General features: G+C 39.2%; 1 protein-coding gene across 1 annotated transcript in view; it reads left to right on the top strand.

The window, feature by feature from the left end:
• Positions 1-12,596, top strand: part of LOC141787868 (metabotropic glutamate receptor 4-like) — a 298,257-nt gene extending 285,661 nt beyond the window's left edge. The window contains exons 10-11 of the mRNA XM_074666566.1: positions 7,592-7,838; positions 10,786-12,596. Of these exons, the coding sequence (XP_074522667.1) occupies positions 7,592-7,838; positions 10,786-10,835 (297 nt within the window). The 3' untranslated portion in view covers positions 10,836-12,596. The remainder of the gene's footprint in view (positions 1-7,591; positions 7,839-10,785) is intronic.
• The last annotated feature ends 6,769 nt before the right edge of the window (positions 12,597-19,365 follow it).

Here is a 19,365-nt window from a genome sequence, read left to right as displayed (position 1 = left end):
ACTTTCAAAGTCAAAGGGGTTTTGAATCTGACTTCAAATCTTTCTTTTGGAAACTAACGATCAAAGGAATCAATGGGTTAGCTCATTCATATGTGTGATGGTGACACAGTGACAGCGCTTTCCTCTGAGAGCTGTAAAACAGTAGGAAACATACGTTGGTGTGGCTTTGGTTTTGGGGAGTAGCGCCAGCTCATAGCTTCAGACATTTGAAAAACAGTTACATGTTTTCAGTTACAGTAAACATTGTGACAATGACCCTTCAAAATAAAAACATAACAAGCTATGATAATGTGAGGAGCTAATCATCAGTAAACAAATTTGCAAGGGGGGACTTCTTCTGGTTAAGGAAAGCATGAATTCTGTGTAAACATTTTTAAAACTAATTTGGTGACCCATAAAAAATCTCTGGCGACCCACCTTTGAGTCAGGACCCAGACTTTGGGAATATGCGGATGGAAGGTTTGCATATTGATTCAAATGGTGGCTGTATTCTGTGTTTACTTGTGATGTTAAAAATAGTGAAGTAGATTACATGGTGTAAATTGTACTTAAAGGGACAGTTCAGTATTTTTTGAAGTGGGGTTGTATGAGCTCTATGTGACCATTAAGGACATTAGATACAATAGAAAGGTGTCTCCTCTCCCTCAGTAAGACACAGACTGTAATCGCTGGTGATGAGGAAATAGACACTAACAGGGAAAGACTGTACGAAATTCAAAGGCTATTTTCTCTGCCTACAAGAACCAAAATCAAAAAGTAATACCACAGTTTAAGAGTACGCTACATAAAATATTTTTGAAGTGCATTAAGTCTTCGGAAATATAAACATTTATCCGGACCTAACTAACTGGTCATGTGTCCTTCCGCGCAGCGCTAGTGCGCTCCATCCCCCCTCCTCCTTTCAGCTGTAGGGAATGTAAACAAGCTATGCTTCGGGCACCGGTTGTGGCCTCGTGTAAGTTTGATCAAGTATCGTAATTCTTTTGTTTGTACTCTAAGGATTGTGAGGCAGCGTAGGAAATTCAAAATGAGTGACTATGACAGTGACAATGAAGTTCCATTAACTTTGGAACCAAAAGGATACCTGTATGAACCGGAGTACACAGAAGAAGAGCTGCTACAGATGGCGACTGAAAGGAATACAGAGGAAACATCCACAGATAAATATTTATATTTCCGAAGACTTAATGCACTTAAAAATATTTTATGTAGCATACTCTTAAACTGTGGTATTACTTTTTGATTTTAGTTCTTGTAGGCAGAGAAAATAGCCTTTGAATTTGGTACAGTATTTCCCTGTTGGCGCCTATTTCCTCTTCACCAGCGATTACAGTCTGTGTCTTATTGAGGGAGAGGAGACAACTTTCTACTGTATCTAATGTCCTTAGTGGTCACATCGAGCTCATACAACCCCACTTAAAAAAAAAACTGAACTATCCCTTTAAGTATGAGTAAAATTAAACACTTTAAAAAAATACTCCTGAAACTACAAGTAATCTACTTAATTACAATAAGTTGAGTATTTGTAATTCATTACTTCCAACCCTGGATGATGCTGATAGGTAATGCAGTGCAGAAACTCACAGTAGGGGTAGATTATTCTTGTACAGCTTGTTTGGCTCCAAACCACTTAAAGCTGTCAAACCAGGGCAATAATCTGAACTGATGTAACACTTCAAAACATTGTGAACCAATAAAGCCAAAAGAAAGCAGCAATGAAATGTAAAACTTTGTATGTCATCGACTACAGTGCTTTAACATGAGCTTTGACAATGTTTCAAATCACTCCACTTCAAGAAGAGTGACACAAGCTCCAAAGCCTTTGATTCATTTGCATATTAATAATAGCAACTTAACTCCAACTGTGTCAGTCATTATAAATCAGGTGTTTCTTTGGCAATGAGGCCAGTGGCATATTTTGCCCTTAATGGATGCATAATAGCTCACTGAAATGTATCCAAACACCACCAGTACAAGGTGATGCTATCTGCCATGAAGTTTGTGATGTGAGGTTTGTTGTTGTTGTTTAGTTTTCTTTTTGTTTATCGGAAAGGGCAGCTTGAGGTTGCCGGTAAATAAAAGGAGAGGGAAAAAGAGGTTAACATAAGTCAGTCTTATCACCGGCACAGCGGCCCTTAACTCTCCGTGTATGCTTTATGATCCTCCTTACTTCTTCAGAAGGACTCTTTTTGATTTACTGATGAATTTAATATTTTTGAAATTTCAAAAACTACCAGCTGTTCACTCTATAAACTCGACAAATTAATCTGACGATATTTCAGTAAATAGTCCTCTCATGAAGCTTGTGACAGCATGTGTTTTTGACAATTTGATAGTTTGATGGTGAGTGAGTAAATGTCCACGGGAAATAATTTTGCAGCATTTGGTCGTATTACTATGGATATACAGAAGCACTTTTGAAACTTTTAGGCTAATTTCAGCTGTGTCCCCCGGCACTATTTCAAATTATGGTTAATTAACTCCACTACTTTTCTTCATTCCTCTCTCACTATCTCACATTATATACTTAGCGACCTCGAGGGTTGCTTTGAAGAGAGCTATTCTTGTTTAAAAGGCTGCAGAGCATTTATTTTTTGTCTGTTCATGTGAGTAACAGCTTGGGTTCAGCGCTCTGTCCCTGAGGCGGCAGTGAACCGAGCCCAGAGCAGTTCACTGGTTAACACTCCCTACAGCTGCAGGAGACCACTGCAGCTGTCCCTCTCTCATACAGACTCCATTCTTCCACTGTTCTCTCCGGCCAGCGGTCCCACATGGTACCCGCACTGACTGACAGAGATGAGATGCATCCAGTCTGGAGGGTAAAGCACCATGGAGAGTCACAAATAATAAAAACAAACACAATATTCAAGCAGAGGTCACATCTGGAGAGCTAAATGTTACTCTGCTTTGATGAAAAACCAGCAGGGACCTACTGGGGGTCACCCAGGTGCTGATGAAAGCTCACCCAGTCAATAGGAAGAAATACTACTCTAAAGGCAGGATCTATCAAATATTTATAGTTTAAGCAGCAGAGCCTGTGAAGGTTGGCCTGTCTCAGTTGAGCCTACTATCATAGCTCCTTTCGCATACCTTTGATCCTGCTCTGAATGCACTTGTTTGGAGTATATATTGGAATACTTCAGTCTGCAGAGGTTTAATTACACTTGTAAATCCATTCTCATGGCAGTCTTACAACAGAAATTCACTTTATTAAATCCTGCACCTGCTTAGATTCACATCACTCTTGCCCAGAGCACTTTTTTTATATTAAAAATCTCCCTTTACCATCCGTTAGAGAAACAATAAAACACACGTAACCTTGTGATTATGTTTCTCAAACTGCTTTTAAGAGACAGGAACTGAAAGAGCATTATTAAATGCTTTCATCACTCAAAAACAAACAAAAAGAGCTTCTGCTCTAGGCGGGAGCTTAATGTGAAAGGAATGTGTGAACAGTTTAGGTTGTTTCTCATAGCAGAGCAGATGCTAGAACATCAGGCTTCAGAGCTGGTTTGACTTTGCTGCACACTGATCAAACATGAAAATGGGGTGGAAATTTGGTTAAATGTATTTGACATATGAAGGAGTCAGCAAGCAGGAGAGACAGCCTACACAGTGTTTCTACATTTTCACACTTGAATAATTATCAGGCTTCCTGGTAATAACAACCTTTCATGTTTTCATGTGAGATTTTCTCTCACTTGATGATTATCCTGACTGTCAGCTCAGAGTAAACATATCTTATCCACACCTGGAAATTGTGCTATTACCTCCCTTAAAGCCTTGCATCCTTAAAGTCTGTGCTATACTGAACAACATAAATGTAGACCACTGCCTCAGCGCTGTCAACAGGGGTCTAGTGAGTAGTAACAAGCTACCTAAGGGGTAGGAAATGATGGTGATCTTGTTATGTTGATTGCATTGTGTTGTGTTATGATGTGATCCCATCTGTTGCTATACGTTACCATGCATTGTGATGTGCCACTTTGTGTTGAAATCTGAGGTGTTGCAACGTGTTACGATGTATCACATTGAGATGCGTTGCAGTCTGTCTTATACTATGTTACATTTCATTATGCTATGTCCTGTCATGTTAGGAAATGCCATCATATGATACATGAAGATTTGATGCAATCAAGTAGCAAGCTCTGGTCTACAAACAAAGTGCTAAAAACCACAGTTCAAATGAAGCCTATAGAGGGATTATTTGTTTATCAACAACACCGGATGCGCGCGCAACTTGGATGCAGAAGCACTGCGGAGTATAATAGTTTGACAACTGATGTGGAGGAGTTAACAACCAAAAAATGCATTTTTAAACTAAATATCATCACTTATACGAATGGTAAACAGCTCCCAGGTTTGTAAAATAGCAGTAAATGAAGAGAAGAGATCAGCGAGTGGACAGATATTAAGTGGACATACGTTTTTAGCGGAGAAATCCGGTGTGCACTAAGAGAGCAATTTAATCGCACAACTGTGACTTGATGCTCATGACTGCATTATCCGTGTACACTTACCAGATGGTGACATACCAGGACATAAACTGTGTCAATACATCACAAACCCTCCCAAACAAAAAAAGCAAACAGACTGCTGAGTCTGAGACCTAGTTCATAATAAAACACCAGAAAACTACGTCCAGAGTGGTTATTTACCCACAGACGTTGCTGGTGTTTCAGTGTAAAGTGTGACCCTGTTAACTGTTGACTCTCGTCCATTAATCACTGATACTGTCGGCTGAGAGTCACCAGTTAGCATGGTCGCTATTAACTCCAAAACACCGGTTGCTCTGTGACGGTCCAAACTTGATAGATGTTGTCTCTGTTTGTATAGGATCGTTTCTAAAAACTGACCACAGAACAACCGTACATTTTGATGCTGCCCAACCTAGCTAGGCTAGATATTTGGATGACGATATGATAATATTATAGTACCACAATATTGTGATATATTGCAATATTCTACACAGTTAACTGTTTGGAAACTATTTAATTGAGGTTAAAATAATGAAAGTCAGATGCAGTGTTTCATACATACACTGAACTTGAAAACTTAGAGTGTGTCAAGTTTGTCACTGAAACTACTGTGACGTTAAACTAATGTTGCAAAAAATATTGGGTGAAAGAAGTGTTCAGTTGGTGAAACTGATAAATGTCACTTGAATAAACTGACTTAACTAATTTTTTGTTTTAACAAAATTATATTTAGAGTTGAATACCAATATTTTATCACAGGTCAAAGTATTGTGAAAAATTTACTGCGTGGTTTTTAAAACAGCTTAGGTCTGAATCGCTCTCTCTACTATCAGGCACATTGTACTCAAGAAGATAGTAAGATCATGAGCTTACCCACAGGTCTGGCACCCTGAAGCTGTTTGTAAGGGGGTTCAAAGCCGGCCTCTTGAGTGGAGTCTTGAGACAAAAGGTTGCATTGCTCTGTATCATTGCTCATCATTGCTGTAAGATGATGAAGCATGACAGCACCAGTACACAGCTGCACATGAACAGGTGTAATGAGAAGGTCCATGTTTACTATCAGATTCAGCACTTCCTTCAATGCATTAACAGGAGGGACAGAATGTTTGTCACGAACTGCAGGCCATCAGATGCAATGGGAGGAGAGCAATGAGATGTTTAGTTAAACAACCGAGAAAAATGGTTGGTGGATGTGCTTGGGAGGGGAAAATACAGCACAATGGCCTGTCCTTGTACCGTCCATGTGTGGTAAACAAGGTAGTAGCTTGACTTGAGATGTTCTATGATTTAACTGCTTTTTTAAAATGTATTATCAGATAAGCAGGTTTACAGCCCAGCTATTCCTCCAATTGGTCAACCAAAGTCTTTCTCCTACATTGACGTGGTTATTTTACTTTAAAAAGAAACAGGATTGGGCGATCATGTTTTGACCATAGACTGTAAAATATGGATGTAGTCTCTGCAACGTCACTTGTCTGTTCCTGAAACAGTAAAATGAAGCCAATCCACGGAAATAGTCACTTTGAATATGACACAGGCTTTGAGCTTTCTTTCTAACAGCTATTTGGCGCCCATCAGTCACATGAGATGAGCTGTGTTTCTGATTGGACAATCACATGATCCTAATGTCTTCTAAACCACAGAGTTAGAAATAAAAATCAAGTCTGTATAATGTGTTAGTGTGCCAAGATCCAAGATGTTTTTTTTATGGATGAGGCTGTAAATGTGCTTTTTAATGCCATAAAAGCCTGTTTTTGGCTTGGCGTGTAAATTGTTTTTCAGTCTTTATGCAGCCAGCCTCAAGCAGGTTCTTGATGAACAGCAACTTTAAGCACTTCTGCATAGGCTTAATTTTTCTAAACCAGATGTTATCCCTTGGTTTTAACTAGTGTTACAAGTTTTCAATCATTTGACAACCCTCCAAAGTTTATTACTTCATGAGCTCTTTTTCCCAGTTGAACAGCTAGTAATACATTAGTCACAATCCACTATGTTGCATTATTAGTAAAATTTGATTTACAGGTGAAGCCATGCAAGTCAAGTCCTCAATCGGTAACAAAGTTTGTTGCAGTTTATGTATTTTTAACTGTCCATACATACTTAACACCCATGTAGTCTTACAGTCTGACATTTTTATCTTCACTGTTTAACCTCAGGTTGGGTGATAATGTAATATTGCTAACCTCTTTCTGATCTGAAACTGGTTATCCCTCTTTGTAAAATAAGAAGATCAAGCCACAATACGGTAATTAGGTGGAAAAAAGTACTGAGCAAACACTAAGGTTCAACAGACAGTGAATGTGTGTTTTTAATATTCAGTGTTCCAGGGTATTTCTGCTTGTCTCATCACCCTATTAGTCTCTCTACAAAAGGTGCATGAGGACCTCCTGCTGTCCTGCATGCCGTAACGCTTTGCTTTGATTTGATGCATTAAAGTCTGCAGTATCATTATGTCTGCAGCACAACTTACAACTTAATTCCGCACACATGGTCAGTCAAGCAGTCATGACATAGGACAATGTACAGAAATGACACAAGCTTCCCCTCTCCTTTAATGCTCCCCAGAAGACGACTCATTAATTCACTGCATCTTTGAAAACAATTAAATTAGAATGAGTGAGAATGATACTCAGAGTCGCCTCCCTCGTGATTCAGAGGATGTGACCATGTGTTATGTTCTCAGGAGCTCGTTTCTTTTTTATGGTCGTGCTTGTTATGAGTCAGAAAAGCATTCAATCGACTGCTGTTATCAGTTCTGTGTTTGGGTTGATGTGATGGCCGTATTAAAATTACTATGGCAGAAAATTAAACAAACAAGGTGGCCTTGGCTGGTTTGGCACACACGCTGTATAAGCAGATGAGACGCTGAATTAAAACAAGTTTTACAACATCACTTGCATTAAGCAGTTATGGAGCCAGTGTTAGATGCAGGAGGAACGGCTTCACAACAGCTTGGCCAACAAACGGGTCATTGCATGCTCTAATCAGAAAGATACACAGCAGATGTCACTTGTGCTACACAGGCCACTACCCATATAGAAATACTACACAATACACTGCCAAGGAACAGGTAGTAACTGTTTTTTTTTCTCATTTTCTGCTTCATCTTTCAGATGTACATCCAAACAACTACTCTCACCATCTCTGTGAGTCTGAGCGCCTCAGTCTCCCTCGGGTTGCTCTACATGCCGAAGGTCTACGTGGTTCTCTTCCATCCTGAGCAGAATGTGCCCAAGCGTACACGCAGCCTGAAGGCCGTGGTTACCGCTGCCACAATGTCCAACAAGTTCAACCCCAAGGCCGGACTCAGACCCAACGGAGAAGCCAAGACTGAGCTGTGTGAAAGCCTCGAAACACAATGTAAGCACGCAAATGAGGAAAGCACTGACTGAAAACGCTCTATTTCCTGTTTCTTTTTCTGTTTTCTTTTTTGTTCATTCAAAGGCTTATATTGTCCTTCAGTGTGAAAATCAAATTACAGCAGAGGTGGGAAGCAAAGTTAAGGTTAAAGTCTTATCAACAGATGTTTATCATGTTATTTAACACTTCACTGAATACAGTGAATGTGCCACTGCTCATTTAGATAATGTTTGCAAGTCAGGAGGACCCATTACAAGGGTCTTAATTTAGTCACAAGAGAGAAGTCTTGGTGAAGAGAACGTAGGCCACTACGTTCGCTTTTTCTCATGCTAAAACAATAAGTTACAACTTCTACTCAGGATTAAAGTAAAACAAACTCTCACTATCAAACAGTTTAAAGTTACTGAATTAACATAAAGTTTAATCTATGCAGCTGATGATGATGAAGCATTTAGAAAAGCAGTTTAGTTTGTTGTTATGAGGCACAAACAAACCTCACCAACCCATCATTTCTGCCGCATTACAGGTTTGAGAACAAATAGAGCCATGTTTGCTGAAGGGAAAGCAAATGAAAGTGAACTATCATATAACTCAAGCATTAAATTAGATGTCACAGATTTTACTTACTCCTCTGTTCATCAGATAAGTCATTGTGTTCAGTGCTGCACCACATTCATAATGCCAACGTGTGTGATACAGTAACATCTACAAATGAAGTTATTATCATCAGTTCCTCCTGATGTTCAAAGTTCTGCTTTATTGGCATCACCAGCCCAAGCAGCAACCTTGAACCTTGAGGAATAAAACTGATGTCTAAGTGCTAAAAACCCAAGACAGAGGCAAACTGAACGTGATACATCACTGGCAAAATCACCATGGGCAGCCTTAAAGGGATAGTGGAGCATATTCAGTATTTAAGAACTCATTGATAAACACTGAATTATGTAAGGACTCTTTGGTGACATTTAAGATACATTTAATGAAATTAAATGTCATCTTTAAATATCAACATTTATTCTTTATGAAGGATAATTATTAAAACAAGTTAATTGAAACAGCCCTGTTACTCAGTTCTAAGTAGAATAGACCTTATATTCTAGTGTTTTGTTCTCACTTAAACCCTCTAATGCATAAATTATGAAAGCCTGTATCAACATTTTGTCTTTATTTTTTATTTTTTTCATCTTTCTTAGGGCATAAAACGGTTTCATTTCTTTGATTTTATTTGTGATTTTTTTTCTTTTTTCATTTTTATATTTATTTTCTTTTTTATTTTTTTCTTTATTTTTTTTTTTACTTTGTTTTTTTTTTTTCTTTCTTTCTTTTCTATTAATTTATTTATTTATTCATTTATTTACTTATTTATTCATTAATTCGTTCATATTTTTGGTCAGAAAATTAGATATAGTAATCCACTGAGCCTAAGCATTCAGCAGAACACATTACAGATTATTTAAAAAATACATTTTTTTATTTTTAAAATTATTAATACTTTTATTTTTATTATTATAACCATGCATTATTCTATCTTTTCTTTCTACTACACATTTAAACGTTGTGTTAGACATATACTTAGTGTTGCATGATGTCCACTTTAGTGGACACGTGGTTGAATGTAATTTACTGCTTGTATAGCAGTGACACTATTAAGTTCAATGACTTAGCTAAAGAAGTTACATAAATACTCATGTTTAAGTCCTCTATGAGGCCAAATATCTTATAACAAGTTGTCTTATACTAATAAAATTCAATGAGATCTCGTATTTTGTTTTGAGAAAACTTGACTTCTTGACCAGCATGCTACTTCAGGGATGAAATAACAATAGAGAGATCAATAAAGGATGGTTGGCAGTCACTTAAAGCTCACTGTAGATAATCAAAAGGCAGCTGAATCTTGTGGTGAATGCCTCCCCGTATAAAACGCTCAGCTCTATTCTAGCAGCGCCTCTCTTTGGGTTTGTACAAGCGAGGTAAATAATGACTTCAGCAATTGAGTCAGCAGAAATTACTCATGTGACGCCCAAAACGATCCTCCTCAGCTCGCCTCAGGCAGAGGATGGTTTTAATCGGTCACGTCTGTCAGTAGAGATACATTCCCTCTGTCTGGCCCGCACTAACAAGAAATCCAGCCTATTGTGACACTTTTTAAAGCTGTGTTTACTTCCTGCCTTCTTATACCTTCACTGGAGAGAAGTGTTTTCTCCATAAAAGAATAAAAGAGCTGACATTGAATAACTGTCAGTACAAAAGCTGAAATCAACTCAATGCTCTGCGGAAAAAAAACAATAGCTCATGAGGAGAAACACATGTAAACACTAGGACACATTTATTCTTCCTTTACGTGTCTGTGGACCCTTAATAGAGTTTTTTCTTACAATAAGTGGCTAGAAGCGGAATTGATCGCCAGCAGCAGTTTATCCTGATGGGGGTTACCGTTTACGCCGGCTGTACAGTGTGTGGTTATTTGAATAAGCACCATTTGTCATTGTCATCGCCCATGTGGATGTTTGGCTTGATGAAATTGAAAAATTCTTGTCTGGCCTGGTTCCCACAACTGCGCAGATCTGGTGGTGATATGTCAGGATTTATCTGCTCCACCTCAGCGAATCAGCTAACACGGTCTGGGGAGACAACTGGAAAGTGGAGGTCTGATAGCTGAAGAAAAGAGAGGCGGTGATGGGGGAGGGGGCTTTACTGAAACTTCTGCTGTAGGTAATATATATGCTCAGAGTAAAGCAAGGATTGAGGACAGAGATAGAAAAAAGGAGAAATATTGACATTGGCAGATCATGAGCGGCTGAAATGAAATTTTAAACCATTATATAACTTTTTACAGTTCACAACTGAAAACCTCTGTGACCTTGTTTTTCTCACCTCAGAGGTTCAATTTTTCACCTTTTTTCATGCCTTCTGACCTTCTGTCTCTCCTCTCATTCTTCTCTTTCAGCTTTCTCTACAAAGCAAACCTACATCAGCTACAGCAACCATGCAATCTAAAGGACAAAGGGTCTTATCATAATGCAGGATTTTCAGCCTGACTGAAAAAAAAACATCCAGTGAAATATCACGCAGCCGGCATTGTTAAGAAACAAAAAAAAGAAAAAAAGAAAAGAAATGGATGTGTTGTTGGTGTGGAGATTTCAAGCATTTCCCAAAGACAAGATGTGGTGAAGAGAGACCACCGGAAAGGACCAAACAGGGGACCAGAACGGATAAAAGTACAATTGTAACACTCCATCTTCTGTCTGCCTCACAAGAAAACACACACAAAAAAAGAAAAATGAAAAATACTTGCATGGCAGAGGCGCGGAGATTGAAGGATGGAGCTTTCCTTTTGAGTGTTTACATTTCAGCAATGCCCTCTTACAAAGACTCTTCTGTCATCCTGAGCAGCTCTGACTGAAACTGAACTCAAACACGGAAAGTGTTCAGGTGTTCTCAGTGTTGTCTGCCAGTTCTGCAAACTGTAATTAATCTCAAAACCCCTCAAGGCATCACAAGGGATTAATCAACACCAAAAAGGCATGAAAACATGGTCCATGGATTTCTGAGAGGGGGTCGTGTTTGTTTTTGTTTCTAAATGTGCTCCGCTCTCATGAGTCAAATGACTGAAATTATGATCATCTCCTCTGAACAGTTCTGTACCAGAGTCCATGTATTTTTTTTCCCTATTTCAGGTTTCAGCCGAGTCAACAAGCGTGACTACAAGATGGTCTCTGCCAATTTTGAGCATGCCAGTTTCAACATCCTGTGTTGTGTTGTAAAAAAAAAATACTAAGAAAAAGAAAAAACAATATCTTTGGAATGCGTTTAAATCTGTTGCAGCGTTGTTAACAATTGTTTGGGCCTGAGCCTGTTGTGCGTTAAAAACTGTTCTCCAATGGTGAAGGTCTAGTGAGTGATTATTTATCTGTGCTTAAGTGAGGCCATGATTTGTATTACCAGCTAGCCTAAGGCTGCCACTGCCCTCTGCATACCTGTTTGTGCTTTGAAACGGTGGCTACCGGTTAAAACAAACACTTCTTTAGCCAGGGGATCTCTCTGTAAGCTGTCATCCAGGATGACCCTCCCATCACTGCCACCAGCTATTCTCTCGGTCACACAGAGTGTGAGGGTAAAAGCTTAGCTGTACAGATCCATTAGGAGGGGAATTAAGATGAAGCATGCCCTTGAGGGGGATTTTGCAATATGCCCTTAAGGTGATATCCATAATGGACCAGCTACTGAGAAAAATCATTACTACACATGTCCTCCTCAGGCACTCTAGTGATCAGGAGGAGGTGTCAGGGAGTTGGAAGGCTTTTCAACAAATGAAACTCTAATTGCAAAAGTATACAATATCATTATCAATCACCCCAAGCTGGCTGAAGGGATTAATAGTTGGCGTTGCGTGGTAAAAAAGCCTCTAATGTCTTGGGGGAAACATCGTGGGGTCATTTGTGTTGTGAATTCAATGCTGCTTTTCATGCCTCCCTCTGTATTTCTTTCAACACCATTTGTGTTGCAGAATAAAATGTGAGTGCTGACCAAATTAAATGGCAAGTTAATGTATGTTATTAAATAGATTGATGATGTCTGCTTTATGTCCTGACATATCCTAAAATTGGGGAAAATGTACAAAAAGATACAGTGCCTGGCTATCTGACTATGTATTTGTAAAACCTCATGAAAACTAATGAAGTGTGTGAAGCATGTTTAGTTTTTTTTTATACAAATTTTTATTTCTATTAAAAATGTTTTAAACCTCAACATTTACATTCAGGTTCTTTCAATTCAGGGAGTCATTTAAATTCTTTTGTGAGAAGTTGTTTGTTCATTAAAGTTATTTTCAGATACATATGACGGAATATTAAATTCAAAGGCACAGTGTGTGGTTTCTGATGGACTCGGCAGAACAGACTTGATAGAAATGGTATCTAATGTTGACAAGTATGTTAAAAGGCTCTGTGAGGACTCTCACTTTTACATATTTGCCTGTTTGTAATCCACTATTTCAAATGAGATCATCAGTGCCAAATAAGTTATTTCTTAATGGTATTTCTCAATTATCTGTAGAGGTTAGATTTTCCTTGGAGGACACAAGCACCTTCACCAAAAGTCCCATTAGCTCTGTTTCCACCAAGCAGTCCGGTTTAGATCAGTACAGTTTGGTACAGGTTGGTTGGGTTAAGCCTCGACCTGTTTGTGTTTCCATTACGTAATTACATAATGCAGCGTAACATACTCTCATAAATCCAACGAAGAAGAAAAACACAACACAGTAAACAAAGAGCAAATATGGGATACATCCTGCAAGTTGTTTTCTTTGTGATTGGCGTGTCGCTCTTTGTTTCGAAGCACTTTCAAGTTTTGTTTCAGAGAAGACGGTGTGCCGTGAGGAGACATACAGCCACTGTTGCACGACCATCAACAGTCTGCATTGTTGTAGCTCCACCTTCTGGGCCCAGATGGGTTTAGTCTGGCACCCCTCCAGAAGGGTCCCAAAAAGTGGGACAGCTCATCTCAATTATTTGGGGATCTGTCCTGTGATAAGTCAGTGGAAACACCACAAAATGCAAGCCTAGCCGCGATGAACCAAACTGAACTGCTGCTGAAAAAATGGGGCTTTTGATGACACTACATCGACTAACAAAGTTTAGCAGTAAGAAACAAGATCTGTCCTTTTCCTGAAGAAAGCTAATTCTTGTCTTTATTTTCAAGTAATGATTGTTACTTTTAAGGAAAAAAAAATAGTGCTGCATCACTCTACAGCTTAACTTGCTGATTTGCATTCAGCAAAAAGTTGTCTTGAACCAAAAAAAAAATGTGTTGTATAGAAGATCTGATTTCAATTTATTTGCTTGCAAAACAAATGCATGCCTTCCCCATGCAGTGGGTGATAGTGCTCATGGGAATTGGAGTCTTTATTTCAGAGAATCACTAACGATTCTGGCCACAGATGTCACTGCAATCATTGCCAAACAGATAGTCCTCACAGTGCCTTTAAAATAGTGTATCATCACCTGAATGTAAGAATAACTGTTCTTTTCTGAACATAGAGTGTGTTCCTTTCCAAGGAGGCTACCATCTTGCACCAAAATGTTTCTACAATTGCACAGAATGGACAAGCTAGTAAGACCCATACATGTTTTTGCGCTGGTGAGCAGCCGCTGAAAACGCACAGGTCGTAATATGAAGATGAAAGGATTTGTTGTTGTTGTGGTCAAAGAAAATTGTACTGATTGTAGTTTTGATGATAGAAACTTGCCCAATGGAGGATCAAACACATCACAGGAGCTTCCTGTCCTCAAAGGCCACCATCATTTCTGGAATTTCACCAACAGTACCTGCAATCTTACTATTAACATATCAGTTTATATTCCCACTTAAACACACGCTGCATGCAATATATGAGTATGAAACCTAACAGTGCGTAAGCAGGCTGATAGAATCCCCAGCTGAGTGATTGGCAGCACTTCTATGAAAGTGTGTTTTTCATTCTCGCTGTAAACTAATAGTGCAGATTAAAAACAAGTTCTTAGCCCTGAAGAAGAGAGACAAAGGCTGCCATCCTCTGAATAACACGTTGCCATAATTGCTCTGATAATAGCACTGGAAAAAGAGAGAGAATTGGTGGAGGAAAACCTGAAATTATTTAAAATGAATGGGTAGCTGCAACTTGAATTCAAGGCCCCTGCTACAGAGAGTTCTCACAATCTATTATCTTCTCCACGCCTCCGTTGCACTACGAACCAGAATACAAAAGACGAACAAATGAGAGTTGTTGCATTGCAAGTGTGTTAAATGCATGCCCACGGTAAGTGCAGTGTGCAGAGCAAAGTGTATATCATCCTCATGCAGCCTGGAAAGAAAGTGGTCTGCAGTGTTTTGTCTCAGGAGGTTTCAGGGTTTTGTTCAACTGACGCTTGATGTTTTTGCCTTTTTGATCAAAGAAATTAAGACGCATAGGATGCTCCAGAGGATTCACACTTTTCACTTTATTTTTTATTTTTTCTTACAAAAAGCATCTTATTAGAGACACATCTAGGAAAAATAGAGAGGCTCTGCACTGTATTTCCAGCTCAGGCTGCAAACAGTATTGAGTATTCAGCTTGAAGTCAAAAGCTCACATGAATGTAACATTCTGGCAGATTTTTCACTTCATCTGCACTTCTAACTGCATTACCACGCTGACTTCTGACATGAATTATTCAAATAATTAATCCAAAAATAGAAATAAAGAACACTTTTTTGGCTGACTGCCGAACAAATCTATACATGGGAGATGCTGCAGGATGTGGATGGGGCATTCTTACTAAATAAATCAATACATTATTAATTAACAACTCTTGGCCAAAGCCGGCAGAAGTTTCACATAATTTATCTGTTGTTGTTGATGTTAAAGCTGAAATAATTAGTCTTGTGAAGGTCTTTGTCCATGTGTATGTGTATGATTAGTGAGCACCAAAAAATGACAGACTGCAAGTTCTTCTTTGGGGGAAGATGTTCACGAGGACTCAAATGAACAACACATTAGTTAATATGCAATCTGTAAATGTTTTATGGGATGGAAAAACTTGCGACAGATCATTAGCACTCAGCGAAACACTGATGTGAATGAATAAATAACTTACAACTTACAAGATAAATTATTACTTAGCTTAGTTAAATACTTGCAAAACCAACACCAGGGACAACACTATCACATACAACATATCAAACCAAGGAGTTCTGTCACATTTCATCTCTGCCTGTTGACACTGTGGCAAAATGTTAGTGTCGACGGCTAATGAGCACAGGAGAAATACAGAGGAATAAGAGTAACTTTTAGGTTGCCAGGTAATGCGTTGTCAACTCTTCAGTAAGGAAAGTAGCTACTGGCTCTCATAGAAGATGCAAAATAAGGTCTTCGTCCATTTTTCATGTAATTGGCACTAACGCTGTAGGAAACAGTAGTTAGATTCATGTTGTGGGAAAGACAAAGAGTGAGTAAAAATCCCTGTAAATATGTTTATAACTATAAATTAACTTTTTTGTGTCTATTCCAGTTTTGTTTTAATGTCAAAATAACAATATTCCTCCTTCAACTGGGCCCAAAAGAGACATGCAAGTGGGATTCATTCACATGCAAACGTCTGCTCTGACTGCAGCAGGGAGGGACTGCTGCGCAAGCCAAGAGGACATGTTCGCCAGCATGTGGTGTGGAACGGCCTGTGGCAGCACCCACTGCTCACTGAGAAGAGTAAAATTCGACACATGCTTTCATGTCAATTTTCAAACTCCAGAAAAAGTCACTGAAAAAGAATTGCTATAAGGGTTTGAAAACCTGCTATACACAAACTCACTGAGTTGACAACACTGACCAGTTTTAACAAAGTAACTTAAAGGTAGGGTCTGTAGGAATTTCAGAAAAAAATAAAATGTCAACTCTTACAGGAAAAATCCTGCTTAACTATCTTCTACAGGCCTCAATACAGGTGTGCCAGTGTCTATGTCTGCCTCAAACCCTCTCCTCTACCTGTATGTTGATGTTTTGGTTGTATCAGGACACTTTTGGGCATGGAGTTAGCGTGGTTGCATCAGCTAGTCACAGAACGCCAAGTAAGCTTTTGCATGTTCATTAGGTATTGGAAGACACTACACTGAGCAGCTGCAATATTAGCTGCACCACGGAAAAGGAAAAAAAAACCAAAGCGAAAAGAAACGCCAAAAAGATGAAGCTTTTTCCTAAACAACGGTGAAGCTTGGCTCAACTTTCACTCGCTTTCGGGAACTTGGATAGCAGCTCGGGACAAAGTGAGATGCAGGTTGGCTTTCTGTTAGCCAGGTATGTGTCAAATACCTGTGGTTTGCTTGTGCTAACATGCCAAGTCTGGTGCATGGCTCTTGAGTGTCTCCCATGTAGAAACACAACGCTACACGTGGTTGCTGGGCTAATGAGTGTGTTCACGCAACTCTGGTCTGAGGCTGTGGGTGTGCGCTGCTGCTGGCACTGAGCCAACGAGGAGGAGTTCCATTTGAATGTCATGTTTGCTAACAAAAATTCCTGCAGACCCTACCTGTAAATCTGAGGAATCATTGATAAAAGTGGTGATGTAAAAGTTGTGACATTTCTCATTTCTGATTAAAACTGTGTCGACTGCAAAGTTCACAGCTGGAAGAGGGCAAAAGTGTGAACGTGATAATTCCTGCAAAAGGCCAGATACTCTTTTCTAACATTACCTTTGACTCAAATGTTTCAAAGTGGCATTGTTTTACCTACATAAACAAATCATGTTTTAAACTCGTAAAATCATCTTGACATATCTTATGTAAACTAAATTTTATCTTTAGCCATTGGCAAAGTAATTAGCAGGATAACAGCAGTTGTTAGAATAGTTATGCAAATCAGAATTCTGACAGGGTGAGCATGATCCCAATGCATACCATTGGCAATACACTATTTCTTATTCACAAGCCTACAAACTAGGGGGAACTAGAGGGGATTTCAAGGAGCTCAGAACTCAGACAAAGCTTGTAAATAGTTCCCCTGTGAAATGCTGTTCTGAAAGCTCAACATAGACATAATATGATTTAAAACTTTATTTTCAGTTTGCATTTTTAACATTTTATCCACTTGAGAAACTGTCATTCATGAACCTTATTTTCAGTGTTATTAATGATAATAATCGCTTTCCTTGCCAGGAAATCTTTCTGCAAGAAGCCATGCTCACAACGAAGACTCATCTTTTCAGTGAGTACTACACCGTACGCCACAGCCTTGATCGGAGATCCATGTCAGAGTTGTAGTTTTCTGTGTTACCTTGCCAACATATAGACAAGCAAACAGCCGACAATATATAACTTCCTCCATGGAGGTGAAACACCGTTTGCTGAAATGGCTTTTTGAAAACAGGCACCAGGATTCTCACAGTACACTTCAGCTCCAGTCAGCAGAAACTCCAGTTTTTCTTATTTTTATAACTAAGGATTTCATTCCTGGAGTGTAGGGAAGACAGGACAGTGTGTATTTCTCCTCCAACAGCTGGCCTGTCCTCGCTTCAGCGCGCCTCACTCTGAAAACCAGCAATTTTCAATAAACTTGGAGAATATTAAGGACAACTTCAGATGTCGTCGGGCGGCGTAATGGCAGAATTCATTCAGAAACAAATTTCTGTGGGCCGTCGTAATGACACGACTATTGAAAGGTTCAATGCAATCTACTCAGCTGTGTAATTGCAGATATAAAGATGCAAATTCTGTGGGAGAGGTTGAGAGGTTTATCCACACAAGCTAAGCATCTATATATACACTGTTTGGCATTATGATGTTACACTCATCTGTTGACACTTTGGTCCTTTAATGTGGGAGCAGAAAACAAAATCTGGATCCCTCCTGAGTGGAGCCCTCTCTCTTCTCTGCTACACCATCGCAGGAACAATGACAGCTCATTCAGATTAGTAGAGCAAATTAATTCTAATACAGCTCATACAGCAGAGGGAAATATTAACATGAGCAAAACCCATCACACGAGGACTGGATTACAGTGCAATTATTAATCCTTTCATATGTTTCTGAAATGGTCTTGGCACAAATTACTTATACAATTGGATCATGTCAAAGTCCGTAAGAAGAGCAAAGAAAGCAAGAAAGCTCTTAAAAAGTTTTTAATTTGGTTTCAATCGGCTCATAATTTAATTTCATTACAGTTTAAGACTTGACTTGAGCTGGTTGCAGTGCATGACTCTGAGCTATCAAGAGCCAGAGAGAACAAACTTTGGGACAATCCAGGTGAAAATATCACAAGCTGAACAGATAAAGTGTGTTTTTACCTGCTTTGGTCCTTTCCTGTGCACAAGTGAAAATAATACAACTGCCCTCAGGTGACAGAATGAGCACAGGAGCACATTTGTCTAGAACTGAGCCCCAATATAGAGCCGGATGAAGAGAAGCAATGCAGTGATGTTACTCTCAAGAGTACTCTGACTGAGCGCTCTCAGTTGGGCGGCACCGCTATTGTATACCGTCATAAACAAACTCAGCACTGCCTGCTCCGCAGTAAGAAGTCTGATCTAGAGGAGTGATTTTCCAACAGAAGAGACAGTCACAGCCACAAAGGCTCTGCTAGTCACTGCGGACCGCGATTGAAGAGCGAGATTAAGGGAAAGACAGGATTCTACTCTTCTGAATGAAGCATAAGACAAAGTGAAAACAGTGCAGAGTCTCATGACAACGTGTTGGCGCTAAAATAATCATAGCCCGACAATTCTTCAATTATTCCACTAACATTTGGTTCACCTTTAAGTCTCTGATGGTGATGAGTGATCAGAGATGCGGTACTTATACACAGAGCATACACTATGTTGCTAGGAAACAGAACCTTGTGAATATCCTGCAGTTATTGCACAATCAAAGGAGTGATGCTGTGATACTTCAGTGACTGTGCTGGAGTACAAAATGCCAAAAGGACGCATCCCTGCTGGCTAAAACTGGCAAAACTGAAATTAATTTATTTTTTCAATACATCAGTACTTCCACGTGATTAATAATAGTAACAAAACTGCACCTT

This window comes from Halichoeres trimaculatus, unplaced genomic scaffold (genome assembly GCF_033239565.1).
Source record: "Halichoeres trimaculatus isolate MK-OKI-2021-1 unplaced genomic scaffold, fHalTri1.1 fHalTri1_scaffold_1, whole genome shotgun sequence".
Taxonomy (NCBI): Eukaryota; Metazoa; Chordata; class Actinopteri; order Labriformes; family Labridae; genus Halichoeres; species Halichoeres trimaculatus.
Note: the sequence above shows the minus strand (reverse complement) of the source record. Positions and strands in the feature narration are given on the sequence as shown.